The sequence below is a fragment of the Protomyctophum bolini genome (genome assembly GCF_963924005.1).
Source record: "Protomyctophum bolini genome assembly, chromosome: 4".
Taxonomy (NCBI): Eukaryota; Metazoa; Chordata; class Actinopteri; order Myctophiformes; family Myctophidae; genus Protomyctophum; species Protomyctophum bolini.
In genome coordinates, this window is record NC_137865.1 from 22,222,885 (window position 1) to 22,245,062 (window position 22,178).

At 43.3% G+C, this 22,178-nt stretch overlaps 1 protein-coding gene across 1 annotated transcript in view; it reads left to right on the forward strand.

Annotated features, from left to right (window-relative positions):
• The window catches only part of abtb2b (ankyrin repeat and BTB (POZ) domain containing 2b), a 78,090-nt gene extending 56,840 nt beyond the window's left edge, over positions 1-21,250 (forward strand). Inside the window, 14 exon segments of the mRNA XM_080760909.1 lie at positions 2,908-3,060; positions 3,692-3,857; positions 4,563-4,652; positions 6,693-6,794; positions 7,222-7,318; positions 8,410-8,545; positions 12,234-12,469; positions 12,793-12,971; positions 15,619-15,724; positions 16,189-16,291; positions 16,677-16,764; positions 17,432-17,500; positions 18,734-18,847; positions 20,007-21,250. Coding sequence (XP_080617035.1) covers positions 2,908-3,060; positions 3,692-3,857; positions 4,563-4,652; positions 6,693-6,794; positions 7,222-7,318; positions 8,410-8,545; positions 12,234-12,469; positions 12,793-12,971; positions 15,619-15,724; positions 16,189-16,291; positions 16,677-16,764; positions 17,432-17,500; positions 18,734-18,847; positions 20,007-20,282 — 1,915 coding nt within the window. The 3' untranslated portion in view covers positions 20,283-21,250.
• The last annotated feature ends 928 nt before the right edge of the window (positions 21,251-22,178 follow it).

The following is a 22,178-nucleotide window of genomic DNA, read 5'->3' on the forward strand; positions in this document are numbered from 1 at the left end:
ACTGTTGACCACCAAGGTCTTGGCAGTGTTCCAGATAAACGTTGGCATATTCTGCCATGGAAAACTGGAAAATCCCTCATGTAAAAGCCCCTAGATGTGTCACAGAAACTTTTTTTTTGGGGAGCATTCTACACATTGCTGGGAAAAAAAGTGATAAAATGTTTGACATTACTGATTATAGCAGCTTTAATGTAGGCTTTCGCAATATGCAAATAGTGACTAAGGCTGTCAAATATCTAGTAAAGATAACAAAAAGATGTAGTGGATTAGAAGTTTGAAGTATCAAAAGTTTTACGTGAAATTAACGTATCTCAAAATCATACATTATTACGGCACTTGAGTAGGCCTAAGTGTACTTAGTTACATTCCACCACCACCACCACAAACAGAGTAGTGTGTGTGTGTGTGTGTGTGTGTGTGTGTGTGTGTGTGTGTGTGTGTGTGCATTGTTTTGGCATGCGCCTGTATAATTTATTCATGAGATGCGTTGGCGTGCGTGCGTGCGTGCATGCATGCATGCATGCGTGTCCCCTGACGAAAAGTGGAGCCACGGGTGTAAGAATAGCGTCACAGCGGGAGAGCGCTGGAGCCTCTCGTCCCCAGAGATGACACCAGCCCAGGGTAGCGTTCAAACACTCATTAACACACTCCTGACTGATGTGGCAAAGGATCAAACACACGACGACAACAATGGAAGCACTGCAGGATAATGTGCCATTGTTCAAATCCCATTATATTCACATGGCATGTCAACGAGTTTCTGTGGACGAGGAGGGATTGGTTTCAGATAACCGGCAAGTCTAGTGGGTTATAGATAAACTTGCTGCCATGGGGGGGTGTGCAACGGACAGATGTGAGAGACAGAAAAGGATGACCACAGAAAGAGGGTGAAAGAGAGGACATCGAGGCCCATATTTTCGAAAACACACAGCGGGACCCATAATCACTTCAATCCGATCTACATGATGATCTACTGGCTTACATCACCACACGTTGTGAGCTTGTATTGTTTTCATTTAGCACTTACAGTAGCACAACTACAGACTGTTATCTTTCAACAGCACAGACCATGATAGCTAAACATCTACGTAAGCACTCAAACAAGTCGTATTATTTATACTGTGGTGAAAACCGGGATAATGTGGTATAGTGGACTTTGAACATCGGCACATTTGGGTATTTTTCTGGACTTCTGGGACACCCAGCTTGAAACCAAGACAAACCAAAACAAACTGGGACATCTGCTCACTGTAACTTACCACCATGTGAGGGGGGGGGGGACGGGACCCTACAATGACTGCAAAGGACAGATGTAAGACAGAAGAGAGAGACGGATAACCACATGAAGAGAGAATACATCAAGAGAGCGAGAGAGACGAAGGGAGCATCGGGTGCATCCACTAATCCCAGTGACTTTAAGTGTTGCACGTTGACAAACTGCACAGTGCCGTCTCACCTTTAGATGGATGTTTCGTATTATAATGCCCTCTTCCCCACCCTGTGCATGTCACACTGACATTTTTCCATGTCTGTTCTCGTGTTCGCAATATTCCCGCCCGTCAGTGAGATGTGTCCTTTTCTTCTGCAAGTAATTGGCTGCCATCTGTGAGAAGCATATTTTAGGTTGTTTACGATTCTGCTAATACAACTTTTCGTTACTTCTCTCCCCCCCCCCCCCCCCCCCCCCCTTATATTCACAATGCAAATGAAACCAACATTCCTGGTTTCTTCTCCTCTCCTCTCTGTAGTCATTCCCTTATGGCCGGAGAAAGCTAATACACACAACCTGGCAGTGGCAGCCATTGGATAAGCAAATAAACACAGATCAGTCATGTATGTATGTGTGTTTGTGCACGTGTGTACGTGTGCACGTGTGTTCTTATTTTGACAGGAAAGTGCCATATTAACCATATATGGTCGGTGTGTGTCTGTGAGTGGGAGAGGTGAGATGCTTGGTATGTGTGTGTGTATTTGTGTTTGTGAGTCAGTGTGCACAGGTCAGGGTCATGGGAAGCCCAGACCAGACACACATAAGTCATGGGGTTGAGCTTGTGGGAGCCCATGTGCAACATGTCTGAGTCAGTGATGGACACCAACATGTCTGAGTCAGTGATGGACACCAACATGTCTGAGTCAGTGATGGACACCAACATGTCTGAGTCAGTGATGGACACCAACATGTCTGAGTCAGTGATGGACACCAACATGTCTGAGTCAGTGATGGACACCAACATGTCTGAGTTAGTGATGGACACCAACATGTCTGAGTCAGTGATGGACACCAACATGTCTGAGTCAGTGATGGACACCAACAGTTGTGTCCCAGAGAACACTGACTGAACGTAGACCAGCGGTTCTCTCAATCGCTTGAATTTCAAGGACCCGCATAACTCTGAGAGTGCACAAATGGAACCAAATTATTTTGTCTGTTCTCAGAGTTACAGACCTGTAAGGGTCCATTTGGTACCATTGGGTACCATTTGGAGTACTAAGAAAATCACTCTCTTTCTCTTATGGGGGTCCCTGGCACAAAATCTTTCCAGATGCGGCCAATTACATATCAATTTGAGGGTTCTTGCTTGACATGAAAATGTTGAAGAACCACTGTCCAACATCATGTTCACAGTAAAAAAAAAGCGTCCATTATATACACACGCTTAAAAAAACGTAAAAAGTTGACATTTGGAGAGACCATGACAAAACGGACAAATAACACTTTACTGTGTGAAAGAAAACATTTACAGAGGCCCCCAGTCTTCTGCTCTCTGGCATGAAATCCTGTGTGTGTGCGTGCGTGCGTGCGCGTGCATGCTCGTTTGTGCGTGCGTGTGTGCATGCATACGCTGCAGCCGACAGATGAAGTGCAGTCCGTGTGATTCTGACGATGTGTCATCTTGTCTCTGATAGGCCCTTCCTGTTGCTGCCACCGCTGATGGAGTGGATGCGAGTGGCCATCGTTCACGCCGAGCATCGCAGGAGCCTATTGGTGGACAGCGATGATGTCAGACAGACCGCCAGGCAGCTCCTTCCCGGGTTGGACTGTGAACCCCGACAGCTGAAGTAAGACAAAAGACATGCACACACACACGCACGCACGCATGCACACACACACACACACACCCACACACACACACACACACACACACACACACACACACACACACACACACACACACACACAAATTAATGCATCATGTTGCACAAAAGCTGCTCTGTGTTTATTTCTTTGAATCTATATGAACTGTAGCTTCATTGTCTGACTAGTCACTCTCACAAACACGCTCCACTTAAGGATGAAATATTGATTCTTGTGAGAATAAACATTATGATTAAAGATTAAACAAATTAAAAGGTGGCCTTGGTCTGGCTCATGCGCAGTAGAATCCGGGTCATTTCTTTTCATTTTTTGTACATGTTCAGACTTAAATGAACACTGGATTTCTACTGTGTGGATGTCAGTTTTGCAGTCAGTATATACAGTAAAATAAATGTATTTGTAATTGTATACACGGACGGGCCACAAGAAGCTTTGTCTATAATCTTCTAATCTTTGTGTATTTCACTGTCTTACTTTTCTGGTATGAATGGATCTCACAGAAACTATACATACTGACAGGAATTGATCCAATAACAAATTGTATATTTCTCTCTCTCTCTCTCTCTCTCTCTCTCTCTCTCTCTCCCCCATCAGGCCTGAGTGTTGTTTCAGCTCATTCAAGCGTCTAGACTCCAAGGCCGCCACAGACAAGTTCCATCTGGACTTGGGCTTTCGCATGCTCAACTGTGGACGCACAGACCTGATTGGTCAAGCCATCGATCTGCTGGGGCCAGACGGCGTCAACAGCATGGACGACCAGGTAAACCAAGGAGTGGATTCATGCTCTGGTGATAGACCTCTAGACCTCGATTTTTCAAAAATAGCAGACCTACAAGCTCGTAGCGCGCCACTCGGTGGTGCGCTATGAGCTTGTAGATCTGCTATTTTTAAATAGCTAAAGCATAACGTAATGCTAACACGCCTAAAATGGATTAATTTCAGTATAACCTTCCTAAACCTAAATCCACATTTTTTTACTTTTAAGTACCCTATATCCTAACTGCATGCATAACAAACCAAACCTCACCGAGTTATGATTTTAATTGTGGAAGGACCTGCTTCAATAGACATGCATGCCTATGTTACAATGGGCCTAGACCCATTGAAAAACACCCATCCTTGGTTCTGGTGGCTGACATTGTCCTTCTAATCTTAATGTGTGGAGGACTGGAGGAATGTGTGTTGTTCTCTTTCTTAGAGGAAAAAGGTTTTACACATAACCCTCATGCCAGTCACCAGAACTATACTGTACTGTTTTAAAGAACCTAACATGGTTGAAATGGAGTGAGGAGCGTGCATGTCTCTGCGTGTCATGCACGTGTGCCGTCTGGAGCGGAGACACACTGTAGCAATATGCATCGGAAGTAACACTGACAGATCGCTGACCTCATGTGTATTTCTTTCCTCCTCCTCTCTCCGTCTATCCGTCACGGCTGTGGCGCCCCCTCGTTGTGTCTTTCATCAGGGTATGACCCCTCTCATGTACGCCTGCTCAGCTGGAGACGAGGCCCTGGTCCAGATGTTGATCGATGCCGGGGCCAACCTCGACGTGGCGGTAAATACTCACACGCTAGAACACAAACACATGCTGCCTTCACAGGCCGCTGGTCTGTGTAAACCGCTCCAAGCTTTACTACCAGCCATTCCCAACCTGTGGGGAGATGGCAAGTGTTTTTATTGATTGATTGATTGATTGAATGATTGATTGATTGATTGAATACTTTTTTTGAGGGGTCCTAGCCCCTCCTATGTCCAGCTTTGAGGGTTTGTGTAAACATTGTCCTAACACAAACATTGAATGCCATTGATAATGAATGGCCAGTTTTGAGAGTTTGTATTATACAAACATTGTGTAAACACAACCAGTGAAGACAAATGTGAGGATGCAAATTGTGATTGGTCGGAATGAGATGATGTATGATGATAAGAGCGCTCCTCACTTCACACGGGTGTGATTTTGGTCCTAACACAGACATAATGCCATTGACAATGAATGGAGAATTTACGTCACATGTGTCTGAGCAATTTGGAAATTGTGTCCTACACAAATACGTAAATTCTCCATTTATTGTCAATGGGAATTTACGTTGTGTAGACCAGCAAATCGGCTATTTCGGTCCTACACAAAAGTTTACTTACAGTCTCGTCTGTGTGTGTACTGGTATGTCACTCTGCCTGCAAATGTGACCACCCAGAGGGCGCTGAAAACGCAAGCTTGTAGATTGGCTATTTTCGACAAATGTCCCCCCTAGAATAGGGATGGTAGTGTTCAAGTAGTTAATGGTGGCCCCAATTTACAATTTACAATTTAGGCATTTAGCAGACGCTCTTAATCCAGAGCGACTTACATTAAACAAGAACAAAAAAGCATGGGAATACATCACATAAAAACATTTATCATGAAACATGCGTAAGCTAAGAAAGTAACAGTGGAATATCTATAATAAAACTATACATATAAGCTATACATCTATACTACTATGATATACATATGTACTATGACGTGCTATGACTACATACAATGCACTTATGCTGTCTACATAACATGCTATAAGTCTGTATCAAATGCTATCTAAGTCTACAGAATTGCTATCTAAGGGGGTGGGGTAAGTGCTACGGGCCATGATGGAGTCTGAAAAGGTGGGTTTTCAGACTACGGCGGAAGATTGGGAGTGATGCTGCAGTTCTGACTGCAATGGGAAGTGCATTCCACAGTTTTGGAGCCAGAAGGGAGAAGAGTTTGGGACGTGTGGAGCGTTGTCCAGGCGTTTTTAGTGAGGGTACTTCCAGCTTCCCTGCGTTGGCTGATCTGAGTGAGCGGGAGGATTTGTAGGGTTCGATCATACTTGCAAGATATGGGGGAGCCATACCTTTGGTTGCTTTGAATGACAGCATCAGAGTTTTGTATTCTGTGCGGGCAGCGACCGGGAGCCAGTGGAGGGAGCGGAGCAGGGGGGAGACATGTGAGAATTTTGGCTGGTTGAAGACCAAGCGAGCTGCTGCATTTTGGATCAGCTGGAGAGGCTTAAGTGCACATGCTGGTAGGCCAGTAAGGAGGGAGTTACAATAGTCGAGTTTTGACAAGACTGTTGTCTGGATTAGGAGCTGGGCTGATTCCTGGGTGAGGAACGGTCTAATTCGTCGTATGTTATAGAGTGTGAACCTACAGGATCGAGTGACAGCTGTGATGTGAGTTTTGAACGAGAGCTGACTGTCCAGGACAACACCAAGATTCCTGGCTGTTGGGACAGACGTTACCAGGGCGTTGTCTACGGAAATAGTTAGCTCCCGCATAGGGCAGGACTTAGCTGGGAAGAAGAGAAGCTCAGTCTTGTCTGGGTTCAGTTTGAGGTGGTTGGAGGACATCCACTGTGAGATGTCAGCCAGGCATGCGGTGATGCGCTCTTCCACCTGAGTGGCAGAGGGGGGGAAGGATAGAAACAGTTGTGTGTCATCGGCGTAGCAGTGATAGGATATATTGTGAGCATATATTGTGGCCCCCCCTGTAGTAACTCTGAGGACCCCCTAGGGACCCCCTGTGGTAGACCTCCATGTTGTGGTGTGTAATAATGGGTGTCTTTCTGTGTGTTTCCAGGTCCCACCCTGCTCCCCAAAGCACCCTTCCGTTCACCCGGACAGCAGACACTGGGCGGCCCTCACCTTCGCCGTGTTGCACGGCCACATCTCTGTGGTGCAGGTAGGGTGAAAGCATGTGCATCCCTCAACGCACGGTACACCAACGTAGACGTCATACTGTTTTGGACTGTTGACATTGTGCAGCATGTTAAGATCTCGTCGTGTGTTCAAAACCGCGACAGGTAAAGTGTTGCGGAAATGTAGAGTTCTCAAATTCCCTACCCGAAAATGTATGCTAATTAATTAATCAGGCTGGTCCGAGTCTGGCGTCGGCCCAGTTAGGGCCTGGCCTTAAGTTTCAGGCCCAATTATTGAGTTTGTTTGTTAATACTTTTCATTGGTTCAATTATTATATAACCCACAGATACACTTGACCACTTTCACTTTCACTCAATTTTGTGGAAGTGAAATAATATCCATAATGCCATGGAACTCAGCTGTGTGTGTGTGTGTGTGTGTGTGTGTGTGTGTGTGTGTGTGTCCTCTAGCTCCTACTGGATGTTGGGGCCAATGTGGAGGGAGCTGCCGTCCGCAATGGACAGGAGAGCACAGCCGAAAGCCCGTTACAGCTGGCTTCTGCAGCAGGTGGGTGCACGTACACACATGCACGTGCACGCAGGCACACACGCACACTTTGTTAAGCTTTTAGAATAACTTGCGAGGGATCGAATTATGGTCAATGGTGGACAAAGCATTCAACCAATTGAGTCCAAGTATAGATGCTCTTGGTCAAATATTACTCAACAAGTGCGGGTTGCCATGTACAATTTGTACTACATTTGAAATAAAACAATAATACTTTTCCCCATTCCTGGAAAAGTAGTGGGGTCAAAAGTACAATATTTGTCTTTGAAATGTAGACCAAAAGAAAAATCTAATTCTCAAGTAAAAAGTTCAGATTCTCCAAGTACAGCGCTCAAGTAAATGCCCTCTGTTACTATGTCCACCACTTGGCCTGCGAGAGAAGGATTGAGTTATATGTTGGACAAATTGAAGGAAGAAGTGAGGAAATGAGAGGGTTGTTGTAAAGCGGAGATGAGGGGTGGAAGGAGCGCAGTGCAGTGCAGCCTGCTGCGGCGGTTCAGAAGCTGCCCGGCTGCATTCCTCTGTGGGAGAGTTCACAGGCCACACATAGCTGCAGCCAAACGGGACACACGCGCCACATGCACATGCTCCACAATGCAGCTGGTTGTGTGTGTGTGTGTGTGTGTGTGGTTATGTTTGTGTTTGTGTGTAAAGGTCAGATACTAACCCTATCCTATAGTTCCGGTTGTACAGATTGTTATTTAGATAGCGTCGTATTGTTTAGACAGATGCTATAAATAGAGCCACTATGCTGCTCTCAATGCATTCTTATGTAGGCCTATGTGACTAGTTACAGAACGTTCCTTATTGTAAGTCACTCTGGATAAGTGTGTCTAAAAATACCTAATTTGTCATGTAAATATAAGTAGCAAGTTTCCTATCATAATCGCTGTTACTATCACTTTGCCGTGTACAACGATCTATAAGCTCACACACAGAATAGCATTTTTTGACTATTTACGCTATTGACAATTCTTGCCTACAATGACAGGCCCTAAATACGGATGCCCGGTTGAAAGTGGTTGCATTCGCTTTAGGGACACGTTTAGGGACCTTTGCGTACATTATCAGATTATGTGTGTGTTTTCCAGGCAACTACGAGATGGTCAGCTTGCTCCTGGCTCGAGGGGCTGACCCGCTATCCAAGGCGCGCGACGGGAACGCCCTGACCTCGTCCCTCTACGAGGACATGAACTGCTTCAGTCACGCAGCAGCGCACGGCCACAGGTACGGGTTCAGTCACGCAGCAGCGCACGGCCACAGGTACTCCTGGGGGTCCCCAGATGAATTATTGATAGTTAGGATAGGAACCAAATAGACCCAAACAGGTCTGTAAAACAGAGAGTGTACAAATGGAACCAAATGGACCCTTACGGGTCTGTACATCTGATAGTGTACAAATGGAACCAAATGGATCCTTGCAAGTCTGTAACTCTGAGAATATACAATTCGTTCATACATTTGTACTTTCTCCGAGTTGTGCAGGTCCATTTGGTTCCATTAGTACACTGTCAGAGTTGTGTGGGTCCATTTGGTTCCATTAGTACACTGTCAGAGTTGTGTGGGTCCATTTGGTTCCATTAGTACACTGTCAGAGTTGTGTGGGTCCATTTGGTTCCATTAGTACACTGTCAGAGTTGTGTGGGTCCATTTGGTTCCATTAGTACACTGTCAGAGTTGTGTGGGTCCATTTGGTTCCATTAGTACACTGTCAGAGTTGTGCGGGTCCATTTGGTTCCATTAGTACACTGTCAGAGTTGTGCGGGTCCATTTGGTTCCATTAGTACACTGTCAGAGTTGTGTGGGTCCATTTGGTTCCATTAGTACACTGTCAGAGTTGTGTGGGTCCATTTGGTTCCATTAGTACACTGTCAGAGTTGTGTGGGTCCATTTGGTTCCATTAGTACACTGTCAGAGTTGTGCGGGTCCATTTGGTTCCATTAGTACACTGTCAGAGTTGTGTGGGTCCATTTGGTTCCATTAGTACACTGTCAGAGTTGTGCGGGTCCATTTGGTTCCATTAGTACACTGTCAGAGTTGTGTGGGTCCATTTGGTTCCATTAGTACACTGTCAGAGTTGTGCAGGTCCATTTGGTTCCATTAGTACACTGTCAGAGTTGTGCAGGTCCATTTGGTTCCATTAGTACACTGTCAGAGTTGTGCGGGTCCATTTGGTTCCATTAGTACACTGTCAGAGTTGTGTGGGTCCATTTGGTTCCATTAGTACACTGTCAGAGTTGTGTGGGTCCATTTGGTTCCATTAGTACACTGTCAGAGTTGTGTGGGTCCATTTGGTTCCATTAGTACACTGTCAGAGTTGTGCGGGTCCATTTGGTTCCATTAGTACACTGTCAGAGTTGTGCGGGTCCATTTGGTTCCATTAGTACACTGTCAGAGTTGTGCAGGTCCATTTGGTTCCATTAGTACACTGTCAGAGTTGTGCGGGTCCATTTGGTTCCATTAGTACACTGTCAGAGTTGTGTGGGTCCATTTGGTTCCATTAGTACACTGTCAGAGTTGTGTGGGTCCATTTGGTTCCATTAGTACACTGTCAGAGTTGTGTGGGTCCATTTGGTTCCATTAGTACACTGTCAGAGTTGTGCGGGTCCATTTGGTTCCATTAGTACACTGTCAGAGTTGTGCGGGTCCATTTGGTTCCATTAGTACACTGTCAGAGTTGTGCGGGTCCATTTGGTTCCATTAGTACACTGTCAGAGTTGTGTGGGTCCATTTGGTTCCATTAGTACACTGTCAGAGTTGTGCGGGTCCATTTGGTTCCATTAGTACACTGTCAGAGTTGTGCGGGTCCATTTGGTTCCATTAGTACACTGTCAGAGTTGTGCGGGTCCATTTGGTTCCATTAGTACACTGTCAGAGTTGTGTGGGTCCATTTGGTTCCATTAGTACACTGTCAGAGTTGTGTGGGTCCATTTGGTTCCATTAGTACACTGTCAGAGTTGTGTGGGTCCATTTGGTTCCATTAGTACACTGTCAGAGTTGTGTGGGTCCATTTGGTTCCATTAGTACACTGTCAGAGTTGTGCGGGTCCATTTGGTTCCATTGTGCGGGTCCAGGGCCAAATGCATGCCAAACTCATACCAAACCTTAACCCATTCAGGACTTTTGGTGTTTTAAGCATTATGTTATACTTTAGCTATTGAAAGCAGATCTACAAGCTCGTAGTATGCCACGCTACGAGCTTATAAATCTGCTAGTTTTTTTTTAATCGTAAAAATGTGGCACAAATCTTTGAATATATATTCTTTCAGAGTGAAAGTTTTTAACTCAAATCTTTGCTTCTGGGAGGTCCCTGGAACAACATATTTCCAGATTGGGGTCCGCATCCAAATACAGATAATTCCGGGGGTCCTTGAAAAAGGTTGAGAAGAGAACCACTAACATAGAAACATAGGTTTTTCAGGATTTAGAAGCCTTTTTTTTTAATCGGTTTGAGAACCACTACTCCAAAGGGAGAGAGTGTATCCAAGTTAGCGCCGCATCATGTCTTCACCTCAGTCTGTTCTGAAAGCCGCTGATGTTATGCCCACTTCCTGTAGCATACGGCGGAAGGGAGAAAAGTGACAGGTCAGGCAATCCTTCCATACAGAGTCCATCTGTCCCAGAACAGCAGCTGGCAGAGTAAAAGCAATACCCACCTGTTCTGTGTGTGTGTGTGTGTGTGTGTGTGTGTGTGTGTGTGTGTGTGTGTGTGTGTGCGCGCAACTGTGCGTGTGTGTCAGATCACAAGATATAGACTCAACATTTCGCATTCCAGGGTGATTGTGACAGATTATGTAATCAGAGAACAAGGAAGGATTACTTGAGTAATTGTCATTGAGACCACTCAAAGCTGCACTCTGTAACTTGCATGTCCTTCCCTGAGATTCGAACCTGTGACCCCTGAGCTAATGGAGCTAATTAATTACTCTGGGGAGAAATTGAATTTTGACCTTAAAGGGATAGTTCACAATTTTTGAATTTAAGTTGTATGAAATACTTGACATTAATATATTGGTTGCAACTTGCAACAGTATTAATTGATTGCCCGAGTCCCGTGGTGGGAGTTCTGCTCTGGTTTTGGTGAATATTAAGTAGTTCCGGTCATTTTGTGGGGGGCGCTGGGGCATTAATAGTAAATGAATCCACAAAACTAGCGTCATTTGTATTGTTGACCTATTTCTAAAATATTAGTGCAACTTTAGCTCAACTTTGACCCCACTATCACATGGAACTATTTTTTGGGCGTGATATGGACACAAAAAACATAGTTCTGTGTGGTAGAAATAGGTCAACAATACAAATGATGCTAGTTTTGTGAATTAATTTACTTTTAATGCGTGGCCCCCTGTGCCCCCCACAAAATGTCCAGAACTACTTAATATTTCACCAAAACCAGAGCAGAACTCCCACCACGGGACTCGGGCAATCAATGAATACAGTTGCAACCACTATAATAATGGCAAGTATTTCATACAGCTTAAGTTAAACAATTCTGAACTATCCCTTTAAGGCATTTATTTTGTCTTCCAGTAGTATGCCTGCCACATGGATATATAAAATATGTCTCAATAGAAGAGCAGGTAGACTAACTACTATATACCACACAGCTGTGTTAGTTACTGTACGTATATGGACATACTCCCATACAGATTGGTTACATTTTATTTTCACAAAAAGTTACCCCATTTTGCCCTGTCTTATATTCTTTGTCATATGATAGCGTTATGCTGTGAGAATTACTCATCTACAAGCTCACATCTCCTTACTCATCTTGAGACGCACTGTGAAGTTGCAGATCTGCTGTTTAATCATTTCACAATGTAGAGACACCTGGTTGAAAGTGGTTAAAGCTAAGTTTCTCTATCTCTCTCTTCTTTCTTCCTTTCTTCCTTGTCTTCCTTCCTTGTCTTTCTAGGAATGTGCTGAGGAAGCTGCTGACGCAGCCCCAGCAGGTCAAAGAGGACGTCCTGTCGCTGTATGAGATCCTAGCGGAGGGGGTGGTGGGCGAGGAGGAGGCCGGGGGTCCGCTGCCGCTGGCCGAGGGGGCCATGCCCAAGCTCTGCAAGGCCCGCATGAAGGCGCTGCAAGAGGCCAGCTACTACAGCGCCGAGCACGGATACCTGGATGTCACCATGGAACTGCGGGCCATGGGTACGTGTGCAAAGGAAACCAGCGTCACTTTTTAGTCAAGTGCCATACTTCGAGGGCCACTTCACCTGTTTTTAACCTATGTTCATGCAACTGGTCCTCGCTGAAGCTGCGTTCAAACAGGCAGATGCAAAGATACAGTCTACCAGCTTGTAGGTCTGCTATTTTTGAAAAATCAAAGAACGACTGACATAGAAACATAGCTTTTTCAGAAAACTGTCAGGATGTAGAAAACATTTTTAGAATCTGATCTCAGGTCAAAACGGGTTTTAAGCGCTAAATATTGAATGCATCTCTCCCCCCCCCCCCCCCCTCATCATGACCAGGTGTGCCGTGGAAGCTCCATGTGTGGCTGGAGTCTCTGCTCTCTTCCCAGCAGCAGTCCAGCACGGGGGTCACCCTCTCCCTGCTCAGAGAGTTCACCTCCATCAGGGAGGAGGACTACTGTCTGGAGCTGGTTGACACGGGCCTGCCCCTCATGTTCAACATCCTGCGCACCACCAAGGTATGAGCCTCTCGGCTCTCACGACAACCAACGCACGCTTTTTATATGTCTTGTTGAGTTTTGTCATGAAGTATATTGTCAAAGTGGCGTCCTCGAGGGGGTTCACCTTAGAGTATATATACAATAGAGAAGACACCCAGAGAAAATCCTGAAGCGCAATGGACATAGTGGCCGAAGAAGGTATTGCAGTTTGGTAAGGTTTTGCCCTCAAACACATGAACGCGCACTAGGCTCCGCCCACTCCAGCAAGTTTCAGCCAGCTCTCTGAGCTCTGCCCCAGAGCGGAGCGCTGAGAGACAGACCGCATTAAAACCAGGAAATGCCGCATCAGGACTTTTGCTCATTACTTATTATTCTGTGTATATAAAATATAGATAATTTGTCTAATCTCTAGTTACATCAATATTGTTCTTGTAAAATAGTTGGTTTGTGACCAAGTATTAAGATTATAAAGATCGCTTATGTCATTTTGACTTCCCATTCACTTACCATAGGCTTCTGCTGTAGAACTCCCGAGTCCGAATTCTTTTTTTTTTTTTTTAAATAGCAGCTGTACATGAAATGTTAATGTTGATTTAGCATCAACATGATTATTTACCGATATAAATACATGGTTTGATAACCTACAAGTAGGCGAAACTCATTTTCTGCCAGGCGTATGTCTCTCCATTTACCCCGTCTTCAAGCCTCCATCCCTGGGCAGAGGTTGAATGATTGACTGGTGGTCGTGGAGCTCTGTGCAGTGCCGTCTAAAATCAATGGTTAAATTATTCCATAACACTGAAAATGATCAATTTTCCAATTAAAATCAAATTATGGTTAAGTGTGTAAATTACATTTATTCTGTTTGGACAAAGTGCAGTTAAGAAAAGGTGGAGATCAAGGAAGAATTTCTCTATGTCACATGTGAAGTGTAAAACTGGGAATTTCACCCAAGGAATCCATGATGAAGTGCTAAGATAACCACAATAATAACCCAGATTCGTATTGATGTGCTTACCGAGATAATCAAAATGCTTTCATTTTAAACCAACCTCTGAATTAAAACATTGGGTTCTGCAAAAGTCACAGATCAAATTGCAATGATTTTTAAAATAATCTATTATTCACACTGGATAAACAACAGTGGGACTGGAATACTGTACATCCAGTATTGAGACATATTTCCTATGCACATATATGAACCTGAATGGCATAGAATAGCCTACGCAGCATTTATTCTGCATATCAGATATTGGAATATGTTCATATTGTCTAAAGAACCAAAAACAATATCTGTCTGGTCAAGCAGTAGATCATGTACGATTTGGTATTTTTGTTAGTAATATGTCTAAAAAGTCATTGCTCATAGTGGTGCGCAAATTGGCATGACAAGTGTCAAAGTGCTCTTTTTTAAACTATATTGACATTCTTTTTCAATTACAATTTTACAATTGTGACAATATTGTCACACTTTAAATATTATTTTGTTATATAAATATATAGTTTGTATTACATTTGTTGGTTGTCTGATACATATTTAATATTTATTATATTTGCATTCATAGTGCTACAAGTGCTATGAAAAAGAACCCATCATTTATTGTATTTTGGCATTTTATTAGAGATCTGTAGCATTATTATTTAATAGTTTAGAGTGGTGCTGTGACCTTGCATTTGCCATGAAGGCTTAAAGTGTTCTTCAGAGCTAAAATTGTTCTACATTGTCATTGGTAAAGTGTATTTGTAAAATGTATGTAGCCTATATTTTCACTTTCTTCTAAATGTGAATTAGCAAAAGTATAAAGTCCCTTTAAAAGCAAATATTCAACTGCAGCACTGCACCACACAATAACACAAGTTGGAATGAACTTCAGTTTATTGCATTAATATTATATTATATGGTGTGTAAACAGTTCATAGAGGTGTATAAAAATAACGAATTTAAAGAATCAGATACATCCATGTTCTTAATCTATTCAAAATGCTAATATGATAAAAAACAGCAGACGAGTCTGCTGCCAACATAGCGATGCGCGTTCACCACGAGTAGCACGCACACGCACACACGCACGATGCTAGTTCATGTGTCGGTCGTCGCGCGTTCATGTGTTTGAGGGCAAAAATCCAGAATGCACAGGGCTCCTAAACCGGAAGGAGGAGTGGATTCGCCTCATGCGCTTCTGAGCAACTCAATGCAAGTGGACGGGAGGAGAACTTGGGTGTCTTCTCTATTGTATATATACTCTAAGGGGTTCACCAGCAAAATGAGCATCAGTTTAAGCACTTTAACCATATTTATACACTTCAACTATATTCTATTGCTGAGGCAACACCTACCATCAGTACCTCCCAGTACTGCCAATACTTACAGCATGTCTTAGTTACCAGAGCCAGGCTACTTTTTAAAGGCTCACAGGAGCTTGTACATTGTGCTATTTTCGAAATATTTTGTGAAAATGCGTGAAGACAATTTTACAACATTAATATCTTATGGGGGACACAAAATCATGCCAGGTGTGAGTCCATAGCCAACTACACATCAATTTGGGAGTCCTTGCCATGAAAAAAGTTAGAAAATCACCAATGTACGTAGAAGTAAAAAAAATGATGTTGTGTTATTAACAGCTGCACTCTTCTCCTGTCTGTCACTTGTATTTGCATTCAGAATGATGCTATTACCCAGCAGCTGGCGACCATCTTCAGCCATATTTTTGGCCCAGCACCTCTACCAACCATCCCTGAGGTCAAAGCCACCCTCTCAGCGCAGCTGGGTAAGCAACGCTTTTAAAACTGTTTTAAAAATGTTTGGACAAGTAGCGATGATGCACAAATGACACAACATTACATTTGGACTTCAAAGGTCTTTTGCGGTGGTGTAAAGCAACTAAATACATTTACTCAAGTACTGTACAATGTTGAGAAACTTTTTACTTTACTGGAGTGTTTCCCATTTTCGGTACCTTTACTTCCATTCCACCACATCTCAGAAGCAAATATTATACTTAATAAGTAATTTTGGTACTTTAAACTACTTTTGATACTGATACTTTTGTACTCAAGTAAATTTTGATTACCGGACTTAAAACTGAGTATCTCTACGTTGCAGCATTGATACCTTTACTCACTTTTAAAAACTAGTACTCTAGTACGAGTACTCTTTCCACCACCACCATTGTTTGAAATTGTTCTCCCATACGGAGATTGAACTGTTGCCGTCGTCTGTCTTCCCCCGCAGACCCTCACTTCCTGAACAACCAGGAGATGTCTGACGTAACGTTTGTGGTGGAGGGTCGACCGTTCTATGCTCACAGAGTCTTGCTGATCACCGCCTCGGACAGGTGAGAGGCCGTTTGGAGCCTTGCCATGCATGCCATTTAAAAAGTTGCTACATCTATTCGCTCCGTAAGATCAGAGTTTTATAAGTTTAGGCTGAGCTTTTTTGCCCCATTGGTGAGAGGCAAGGATCAGCATTTTATATTGAGACTAGTGCAGTGACTTTTGGGCGCATGCAGAGTAGCTCATCCAAACGACTTTACACTGGACTTCCTTGGGTCCTCACCTCAGCAATACACCCGCAAAATGTAAAGTTGATTAGATGAGTGGTTTGTGAGATATGCAAAAGATAGACAGACAGACAGACTATACATACAGAGATTCCTGGAATGTATTAGATAGATAAATCGCATATGTAATCATTCTGACTGATGTGATTTTCTTGATTAGATTCAAGTCTCTGCTGGCGACCTCGGGTCCTGACGCGACCCCTGGCAAGGAGATTGAAATCAGCGACGTCAAGTACAATATCTTCCAGGTAACAAATCAGTTTGTTGAGTCTTCACTTAAAAACCTGCATCATTATGTTGTACACATATTTGTGTCCTCCTACTCAAGGGATGGTGGATATCCGATTTGTGGAAGCTGTAAGGATTACTTGTATATTATCTAGATTATCTATATATATATATATATATATATATATATATATAGACCCTTCGGATATCAAACATAAACATTATTGTGTTCAGTACCCTCTGTAACCATTCGTTAAAGATTAGCTAATGCTTTCCTAGAGATCACTGGCTCTCAAAATTGCGTCTGGGGACAAATGGCAAATATGAAACTGTGGATTCTTGAAATGCCAAAAGTTGAGAATCACTGTCGTTGGGTTTGTATATGATAATAAGAGAAGGAATTGCCAGCACAACAAAAAAGTCCTTCTGGTAGTTTTTTTATTCATGAAACATGACATTCATGTAGTTTTTAATTCATGAAACGTCAAGCCTTCTTCAGTGTGAAGGAGGCATGAATTAAAAAGCACAGGAACAACTCTTTGTCCTATACATTGAGTCTTGTTGAGCCCTGCACCCGGTAAACGATTGCTTTAAAGGGCTGAGTTGTGCTAGTTTTGCTTCTACTTTGTGTCATTTGTGACCAATAAAGCTGGACATGACAAGTGACATCTGACCTCTCCCCTCCAGATGATGATGTCATACCTGTACTGCGGAGGAACGGAATCACTGAAGACCAACGTATCTGACCTTCTACAGGTGAGAATGACCCAAGAATCAATACAATGTGACCAATTTAGCGTCACATCACAGGTTACATGTGAGAAAGAAGTTGGTGAAATTTGTTTTGTTGTTTTCAGAAAGGAAAGAAAGAAAGAAAATCTAAGACATCTACATATCGTCTCTGTCGAGGTGGAAACCTCACATACTGTATCCAAAAACTGTTACTTTTCAGGGTTCAAATGTATAAAACGGCAAAAGTTGCAGATCTACAAGCTCAAAATGCATCGCTTCGTGCCACGTTTCTAGCTTGTGGATCTGCTACTTGGGAGGCTTTTGTGTGATGCTGTAGTATGATCAAGTAGGGCGTTCATTTACGAATAAATAATAATATGGAGATAGGAGGTGGTGGTGCAAAAGAATAGGTGCCGACTGTGTGTAAACACAGTTGCCCTTCATAGACGTCCTCTGTGGACACCACAGTTATCACCATTACAGACCAACACAAACACAGTTGCCCTTCATAGATGTTCTCTGTGGACACCACAGTTATCACCATTACAGACCAACACAAATACAAAACAGATGCGTAGAATCGGTCCGACTTAGAAATATCCTTGACAATCTAATCATGTGGTTTGGATGCGGAACTCTTGTTGAATGAAGGGGAATTATTGTGTTTCCTACTCCTTGCCAGTCCTGGCCCCTGCGAGTATATTCCTAGTATATTTATCGCATAATATTTTACTGCTTGGGTTTCATATTTAATTATATTAGTTTGAATCTATCTATTTAAGTAAGTACCGGTAAGTAGATCAAAGTGGCTTGAACACCCTTGTTCAAGCCACTTTGATCTACAGAAAATGGGGTCTATCCCCATTTTCAAGTGCTAGACCGCTGGGAAATGGTTGCTGTTGCAACACCTACCATCAGCTCCCAACTTACCGCATGTCTTAGTTATCCAAGCCATGCTATTAGCAGAGGCCAGGATCAAACCCAGTACCTTGCACTCCAAAGGCTCCAAAGGCGTTGTGAGCTTGTAGATCTGCTATTTTCACTAGTTTGGGTCCTGGGGAGACATCACATTTCTCTTTCGGATGACGGGCTAAAAAGTTTGGAAACCACTGCTCTATATCGACTGAGCTACCAGGACATTTATCCAATTATGATTTCATTACGCAGCCACTATTTGACTATGTATGTGATGTTGATGGCAACATGGAGCATTTTGGGTGCGTAACAGCACTAATTATTTCTGGTGTTCTCTTGTAGCTGTTGTCAGCTGCCAGCCTGTTCCAGTTGAGGGCGCTACAGAGGCACTGTGAGCTCATCTGCTCCCAGAACATCACTCTGAACAATGCAGTGGACATCTACAGGACAGCCAAGGTATGTCCGCACGCACACACGCACACGCACGCCTCCCCGCTCCTCTGGCCGCGACCACGCCACAGACTGTATCAAATATGAATGATACAGAGACACCTCCCAAACAATTTTGCCGACACGGTTTGTTTATTTTTGGACCACAATTCTATTATATGAGACGATTTTAAAAAACGTTTTACAAACACATCAACCAGCACTGGACCTATATCTATATTATTATTATTTAGCCCTTGCTGTGTTGTGCCGCTTCAGTGTTGCCTGGCACAGCTGCCTGTCATGCTGTGGATTCATTTTCTTGTCTCTCCGCTCGCAGCTCGCACTGTCATCCTGTCCAGAACAGGGAGGTGAGTGGGCGTGGGGGAGCCCACGGCAACTTGCACGGGAATTAGTCACTCGCCACACACACAAAATGCAAGCAAAATTCGTGAGAGTCCCAAATCCATATGGCCATCATTGACAACCTATAAGGCAAAGTTTTCTAAATTTCATTATGCTTCAAGTAGCATGTGACATGTTAAACTAGGGTGTTTTCATGATTCTGAATACATTCCAAGCATTAGTTTTGCACGAAAAACACTCCTTGGGCTAAAAACGTCCATAGCCCTCATCACATTTGGGCACATTTGGGCAAGCGGCTATGGCCGAATTTACCCCAAGGAGTGTGTTTCGTGCAAAACTAATGCTTGGAATGGGTTCAGAATCATGAAAACCCATGAGTTTGACACGTCACATGCTACTTAAAGCAGAATGAAATTTAGAAAATGTTGCCTTATATGGTGGCCATATGGATTTGGGGCTCTCACGAATTTTGCTCTCATGTTGGCGAGGGGCATGGAGGCTCAATTTGTTATTTAACCTTCATAGGTGGCAAATCCACTGAGAAACGGTATCTATAAGCTCACAACGTGTCACCTTGTGGCATGTTGTGGGCTGTGTTAACACAACATGTGCTATGTTCTTTCTCTTTCTGACAGTAAAGTAAATAGGGCTTAAATGTTGATTTTAATATGCCTTTTAGCTGAGAAACGTCGCTATGGCAAACAGTAATTCAATAAAAGTAAACTTTTATTCAGGAATAATAACAGACAAAATGCCTCGATGAAAGCCATGTAATATAAACAGCTTCACTATGTTCATGCTCTCCTCTTTTCTCCTCCAGGCCCACGGCTCAGTGGAGCTGAGCACCTTCACAGAGGGTTACTTCCTGCAGCACATGCATGCACTCCTGGAGAAGGAGGGCTTCAGGAGCCTGCTGCTGGCCCCCACCGGGGCCCCCACTGGAGCCCCCACCGGTGCCACGACCGGGCCCCGCACGGGGCCACACGCCTCGGCCACATCTCTGGCCCACAGCGGCAGGGGAGAATCGCCCGCGGAGGAGCTTGAGGCCACCTTAGCACGTCGACTGCGCTCTCTCTACGTCACCTCCAGAGTTTGAGAAGAAGGATGCAGATGAATGGAGTGGAGAATTTGATGAGGTGGAGCAGGCTGGGCATACGTTTGGACTTATATCGCAGATACAGGTATCGGATGTGATGTCAGCAGCTTTAATAGTTGATGGAAACAGACTGTTGATCGTGTTTGACAATGACACTGACACTAGCGAGAGGACGTTCCTGCCACTCGTTTAAACCCTGCTCCTCCACGGACAAGTCACAGTGTTTTATCTTCAGTGCTGGCCATTTATTGCAGTGTACGACATGTCCACCCACCAAGTGAGTGGAGCGGACGTGATGCTCTTTCTACGAGGCTCTGGAAGCTTGAACATAGAGGGGGGGGGGGGGGGGAGCGAAGAGGGAAGAGGGAAGCGAAGGATGGATGGATGGATGGAGGCAGCAGGTGAGAACTCTGTGAATTTTAGGACACTTCTGCCCTCTAGTGGACAAACCCTGACAGTTAGTGGGAGAGTCAGTGGTTGGTGTTATTTCAAGGACCCCTTATGACTTTACAAGGATCCATTTGAAACCCCCTCTCTCTCACAGAACCCTGAGGGGGTCCCTGGACCCCCGCTTTGAGGGTCACTGGATCTACATTGGGGTCTTTCTGCTGTGTTCCTTCCAGCGGGTTGACAGTGAGGAGGTAGATAAATGATACCTCCGTCATTGACGTAAACTTTGGATTGTTTTCAATTCACAAGTGGATTAACAAAAGTACTTTGATTTCTTTTAAATGTAATTATTTGCTTTTATTTTCTATTTCTATTCAAAAAGATAAAGAAAAAAATGGAAATAAGAAAAAAAAAAGAAGTATGTCAGGAGAAACAAAACACTTAAGTAAGTAAAGACTGGGATGGACATTTTCTATTTAAAGAAGAAAAGATGCGAGAGTATTTAACAGGGAGTTCCCTTTTTATTGTTTTAATCTGAGTAATAATAATAATATTATAATAATAATAATAATAATATTGTTAAGAACAAATGCTTTTTGAGTAGCTTTTATTTTTGTCCAGGTCCTATTAACACTTTTAACAGTTAATTAAGCTGGCATTAAGTTGGGGTTGAATGCTTCTACAAAGGTTCAATAAGAAAATCCAACATGGGATTTTGGAATACATACACTATGATGTAATGCTTGGTATTGTAATAAAGGTCGACGTCTAGGAAACGTGGAATTCCGGCATTCATTTCATATCATGGTTGAAAACCATGAAGAACGACATGCTACAGTATGTCGTTTTTCATGATTTTCATCGTTTGTTTTATAGTCTTTAAACAATAAAAACGACATACTTGGTTTTCGATGGTTTTCGATGGTTTTCGACGACATACTATCACACACAGTATTAGGTAAGGTACGGCAAGTTCATTTCAAAACAGTTGTTACAAGGTGCTGTACAATAAAATAATAGGAATAAAACAAGAACATCACAATCAGAGATAAACCAACGATGAAATAAGAAACAGAGCAGCAAAAACAGTACATAGAAATAGATAATAACGGAAACAGAACAGTACATATTATCATACTAGCAGTATACTAACAGTATTATCATTTTTTTTAATGTTCTATTTTTGTGGCTTTCACCTTTATTTTATATATTTTATGGAGGGACAGACAGTAGGCTGACAGGAAACGGGGAAGACATGCAGTGAGGGCCGTCGGGATCGGGAGTTGATCCTTAGCCTCGTTTCTCATCATTTTGGACCGTGGGCTATAGCCCATATCGTACGGCATACTATAGCGCGCAGTTTTTCATCATTTTTGAAGATTTGAAAAAAATGACGAAATTTCCATTTCCGCAATTACCATTTCCTCAATTTCCGCAATTTCCACAATTCCGCAATTTGACAAAAACGATGGGTTATAGCCCATGTTTTTTGAAATTTTGAAAAAA